The 6,000-nt window shown below is 37.8% G+C and overlaps 1 protein-coding gene across 1 annotated transcript in view; it reads left to right on the forward strand.

Moving 5' to 3' along the window:
• The window catches only part of RORB (RAR related orphan receptor B), a 136,744-nt gene extending 130,975 nt beyond the window's left edge, over window positions 1–5,769 (forward strand). Inside the window, exons 7-10 of the mRNA XM_026703969.2 lie at window positions 461–568; window positions 1,782–1,892; window positions 2,801–2,913; window positions 4,523–5,769. Of these exons, the coding sequence (XP_026559754.2) occupies window positions 461–568; window positions 1,782–1,892; window positions 2,801–2,913; window positions 4,523–4,675 (485 nt within the window). The 3' untranslated portion in view covers window positions 4,676–5,769. The remainder of the gene's footprint in view (window positions 1–460; window positions 569–1,781; window positions 1,893–2,800; window positions 2,914–4,522) is intronic.
• The last annotated feature ends 231 nt before the right edge of the window (window positions 5,770–6,000 follow it).

Here is a 6,000-nt window from a genome sequence, read left to right on the forward strand (position 1 = left end):
CCGGCAACAATATTTGATCAATAAAAGAAGATAAAGATACGGGATCTGTTATGCTTAGTAAAAAAAAAATTACACATTCTTACCATTATTTCTTTTTCTATACCAGTATGCAAAAAAGAAAATTGCACAGTGCCTATCATGTGGAAACACCAATGTTATATGTTTAGTTGCACATAAAAGTGATTGAAAGTATGATGTTGTAAGCCGCTTCCAGTCATTCAACAGTGAGCTGGGTAGCATATAAATGTAATTAATAAATAAATAAAACAATCATCATCCTAGTGGGACAAAGTTTAAAATAATATGTGATTCAATATTCTTCTAAAATAAAGCTTGAATATACCTTTTCTTACAACATTCATCAAATATCAGAAGTAGTATTTTTACAATACAGAACTGGCTATACCTTCTTGGTGGGATATTTCTGTGTAATATCTAAGGATTTTTGTTATCATTTCAGGCTGCTTGGAAGTTGTTCTAGTGAGAATGTGCCGTGCCTTCAATCCACTCAACAACACTGTCTTATTTGAAGGAAAATATGGAGGAATGCAAATGTTCAAGGCTTTGGGTAAGCAGGTTGCATTGCTTGTAAATAATTGGGCTGAATAATTGGGCTAAATAATTGGGATAAAAATATATTTCAGCATTTTCAATATTTAGTGGACCAAGAATCTGCTAGATCTATTTTCGCAGATGAGAAAATAAAGTTCAGTTCCTATGGGGATATTCTGCATATATCCCATATAATAGCAGCAAACCAACTTTCTTGTTCTTGAATCTGTTTATTCAGTAATTATTTTACATGCTTTTGTCATGCCATCTGGGTAAGCAGAATTGAAATTCATTTCTCCCATAGATTTATGAGCTACTACCAAATTATTTTTAAAGTACAGGCTGAAAACATGTATTAGATTTGGAAAAGGTACAAGTTTGGATTTTAGATCAGAATAAGATTAAAGTATAAGATAGTAAACATACATAATGAAGGGAGAGTGTAAAGATTTAGGGTGAGGGAGCCAAGGCATTCAAAACAGGAAAGACAAGGACAGCTGGATCAAACATGTTTCATAACATCATGGTGCAAATCCATGACTCAGCTTTTATGTCTGACCTCAGGATAGAAGTCGGGAAGGGCATTTTGTGAGATCTCAAATTCTACTGTGTTCAGAAAGTTTTAAAAAGTAACTTCAGTTTTTTTGTGGCTCTCTAACCTGAAAGGGGAAATTACTTCTACATAAATTATATTAACTGAATGAGCACACTAGATTTATAAGTAATTAAGTGACAGATCACAGTTTGTCTTCATAGCTCTAAGTGGTTTAGATAGGTGAATGACTAGCTGCTCCATTACAAACCTGATAGCTGTTCATTAAAGTTCCTCTTTCAGGTATTCCATCTGTAAAGTTGAGATGGGTGTTTAAGACAGCAGCATGCAGAATTGATGGGCAAATGACAGGAAAGTCCACAAGTATTGTTTTCATGGTTCATGTGACTCCCTTGAGTGGAGCCAGGACTGAGAACGATTGAGCAGTTGATAGAGCTGAATGGAAGCCTAGATCTCTTCAACCATAAAGTATAAAGCTTAACCAATTGAAGCATGTGAGTGTGAGATTCATTCTTGCTACTATTTTGCTACTATCAAAGCCATACCCAGAAACTTTATGTAGGTGGCTGGGTAATAACTTGACAACAGTGCTTAATACTGGTTGTTGAGCTGTATAAATCCTATACACACTCAGAGGGTATTTCTAGAAGTTGATTTGGTTATCTGTTATCTCTAGGTTCTGACGACCTTGTGAATGAAGCATTTGACTTTGCAAAGAATTTGTGTTCATTGCAGTTGACCGAGGAAGAAATTGCTTTGTTTTCATCTGCTGTTCTAATATCACCAGGTGATTTTATGCAACTGATTTTCCTTTTTTTAAAAAACAACAACAACAACCTCATCCTGCATTCAAAATCTACTCAATTTCATTGAGGACCACATCAGGGCTGTGGTTGACCTTGAGGGGCCGAGTGGACATGGCTGACTGGGTGGGTGTGGCCAGCTTGACGCCACTCCCCAAACTGCTAGCATGTGACATCTTTGCACTGGGTAGACCAGGCTGAAGCCACGCTGGCCAGCCCCTTACATTTTTCCAGGACGGTCCCGCGGGCCAGATCTGACCAGATCACAGGCCAGATGTGGCCCCACGGGCCTTGTGTTTGACATCCCTGCTGTAGCATGTCACCCATGTAGGCATATTAATTTAATCAAGGAAGGCTGAATTGATGTAATCAGTTTTGTGTTTTGTTTTAAATGAGGTATAAGTTAGAAATTCAGAAGCTACAACCAGAAAAAATGTCATTGCTAAGTGCCCCACAGATTTCTTTTCTTGTAGATCAGGAACCCTCAACATGAGAGATGAGAGAGTGAACAGGACAGATTGTTACCTGGAGGTAGTTTGTCAGTACCTCCGTTTCCTTGGAAAATTCTTTAAATTCAGTGCCCTTTAAATTTATAGATCAACTTCTGAATCATAAACTATATTCCTTTAGAAAAGACAACGTTGCATGGCATAGCTATGGCATTAATCTATTGTTCCATTAGAGAAGTGCATTGAGGATTTCACAGCAAAACAGAAAGCTATTGTTTAATTCAAAGTAATTAGATTTTGATTTGAAACTGAAAGAGTGCACTTCCTTCACAAACTAGAGATATTATCTTGCTAAAAATTAAACTAATTACCATGCATCTCCTTTCTACCTTCTAATGACATATATTTATGCTTATTTTAACTTTGTTGTCTTCTTTGGGCAGATCGAGCTTGGCTCTTAGAACCAAGGAAGGTCCAGAAACTTCAGGAAAAGATTTATTTTGCACTTCAACATGTGATTCAGAAGAATCATCTTGATGATGAGACTTTGGCAAAGGTAGAACATCAATACCAAATGATATTGATAGAGAAACTAATCTCTAGAAATACAACTATACCAGAATATTTGCTTTCCCTCATTTGTAATGGCAGTTTTCCCCAGTAAAGAAAGCAGTTAGTCAGATCTAACGATTCCCAGACTTACTCAGAAAAGCATTGTCAATGACATCAAAGGAAAGTACAGGCCTCTAGGTACATAGACTTCGGTGGGGAAGCTTGCTTAAACAGCAGGTTAATTTAGACATAATACCTTAATTGGTTTTTGGACCCATTTCTGGCAGAAGCTGGTTGTTCCTGGAACACTGTTCCTCACTTCTAACAAGCTATTTCCCAGAGATGGTCTTCAGCAGGTTCTGACCAGTTTTTGAGAACCGGTAGCGGAAATTTGGAATAGCTTGGAGAACCAGCAAATACCACCTCTGTCTGGCCCCACCCCTATCTATTCTCTCCCTCCTGAGTCCCAGCTGATTGGCTGGATCTTCTTATGTTGCCCTGCACAGGAAAAAGGAGCTGGAAAGCATGTTAGTGGGGTGTGGAGAGAATGGGGATTTTGAAGTATTCCCTGGAGTGGGGAGGGAATGGGGAATTTACAGTATCCTTCCCGTGCCGTGCCCACCAAGCCACACCCGCAGAACCAATAGTAAAAAAATTTGAATCTCATCACTGCTATTTCCCACTATGTTTATGGGCCTCCCGTAGGTTCTTGTGGGAGAGCAGATGACACAGCTATAAATGTGTTGCTGGAATTCCTCTGCACCCACAGGAGTCAAACCACGAGTTGCAGAGAAGGTCCTCTCTCTAACCAATGCCTTCATTGGCTCCCCTCTACCAGAGGCAGTGTTTGATTGGTTAGGCTTACTACTAAACTTTCAAGGGAAAGTTACTTTCAAAAGCTGTTCAAAGAAGCAGCCTTGACTGCAGTGTAAGTGTATTATATTACAATTAGATAAGCTGGTAGGTTTTACGTCACCTTCTTGACAGGTGTGGTAAACAAAAAGGAAATTATGCAAGTGGGGAAAAAAACCAAATTATTGAAAGTTGGGTAAGGGCGTTGTTGGCCCAGCCAGGCAAGAGGGTCCCCAAAAGTCATCTGGCTCCCTTCAGAACTGGCGATATCACTGCTGCAAATTTTCTCCCGCTGAATGGTAGCATGAAGAGCTAACCTCTCATGGGAGAAACAGACATTCACCATAAAATGAGGGGTTTCCATTTGAGTTTTTCCTGCTTAAGCTTCTCAAGTATATTAAGAAGGCCTTAACTGATTAACTTAATTGACAGGATGTCTGTCACAGAAGTTCTGGTTTTGTCTTTCTAGCTAGTCACTTTTTCTTTCCTAAAATTGACTTTAGCTAATCTTTGGTACCCTAAAATTTATTTTAGTGATTTAAACGTTTTTAAGCAATGTGTGTTTTGTTTATGAACTGTTTAATGTATGGCTTTAGCTTCAGTTGGCAAAGAAAAGTCAGCAATATTATTAAACCATGTTTTTAAAAGTAAAAAAATAATAATAACGATGTTGGAAGAATTTGAAAGTATGTGTTTATGCACTTTTTGATTTGGAATAAAAAAAAAAAATCTTAGTTTATCTTTCTCTGTCTGCATTCCAGTTAGTAGCCAAGACACCAACCATTACTGCACTTTGCAACCTGCATGGAGAAAAACTGCAGGTATTTAAACAATCTCATCCTGATATAGTGAACACGCTTTTTCCTCCGTTATACAAGGAACTGTTCAATCCAGATTCTACTGGTTGCAAGTGAAGGGAAAGTGAAAGCTCTTGGAATGCATCGCTGATCAGACAAAGGAATTGTTGTCATGAAGACTTTCTTTAAAACTTGTCACTACTGCAAACCTAGGAATGTCCTGCACTTAATAAAATTATTTTTCACCGCTACAGTTTGAAGAATGTAAATATGCACTCCTGACTGGAGCTTCTTTGGTTTCTCTTCTTTTTGTTAATTTTTTTTTCCTTTTTTAATTTTTAACCGACCAGAAAATTGCAAGAATAGAATACTGGGTGTGATCTTTATTGTTTATTTTTATTTTATTGGGGCTGTGTTCTGGGAGACCACTGTTTATAGATGTTTATTGTAGATATAAAAGAAAGCAGAGGCGTAATTTGCAACATTACTCTGTTTAGTCAAATATAATTTAAGGAAAATCCACTAAACTAGGCTTACCTATTTCTATGTTTTAGCTAGTTAAATGCATGTGGCAATTTGTAGCTGTCTTGGAAACAGGTGTGTATGTGTATGAAAAAAGTCATGGACTTTCCCTTTGTGTGTGAGGCATCAATGCATTGAGGACTTCATACAGACTTTAAAGGGCCCTGCTTTCACTGAATTCTTGGCACAAGAGCGGACAAAGCACATTTCAAAGCAGTAGAGTGAGTATTTCATGTCGTGCACTATCGCTTTTTCCCTACCCACTATTCAAAGAGGGAACTGTCCATTACCCTTTGTGTTAACCTGGGGTGGGGGAATAAGGGAAAATCTGGAATACTGAAGTCGCATATAGATTCTCTGACACATGGGGAAACTTCATGTCCTGTCTGTCTATGAGCAGTATATATCAGGGAAGGCCAACACTCATACTTTTGAACCTGTTCTATCCTTTAGACCATGTTTAGAACCAGGAAAATATTTTTATGCACCATTTGATCACCTCTCCATTATAAATTCTAATAAAACTGAATCATCCAGGGCAGTGTTTCCCAACATTGGCCATTTCTAGGTATGTGGACTTCAACTCCCAGAATTCCCTGCCAGCATGGCCATTGATAAGAATGCTGGCAGTTGAAGTTCCTATCCCTAGAAATGGCCAAGGTTCCGAAACACGAATATTTATATAATGCAAAAAAAAAGAGATGCAATACAACATCTCTCATACACAGAGGAACACCACCTAAACTTCATTTGAACAACATTTTTTTTCCTCTTTGAATAACATTGCAGGAAATGTTTTCAAAATTTAATTCACATTTGATCATACCACTGGAGAGAGGATAAAATTTCTTTATGAATCAACTGTTAGCCATCCCTGAAATGTACCAAATACTATACACTTATATACATATATATATATA

The sequence above is a fragment of the Pseudonaja textilis genome, chromosome 2 (genome assembly GCF_049901715.1).
Source record: "Pseudonaja textilis isolate UNSWEBS1 chromosome 2, rPseTex1.2, whole genome shotgun sequence".
NCBI lineage: Eukaryota > Metazoa > Chordata > Lepidosauria > Squamata > Elapidae > Pseudonaja > Pseudonaja textilis.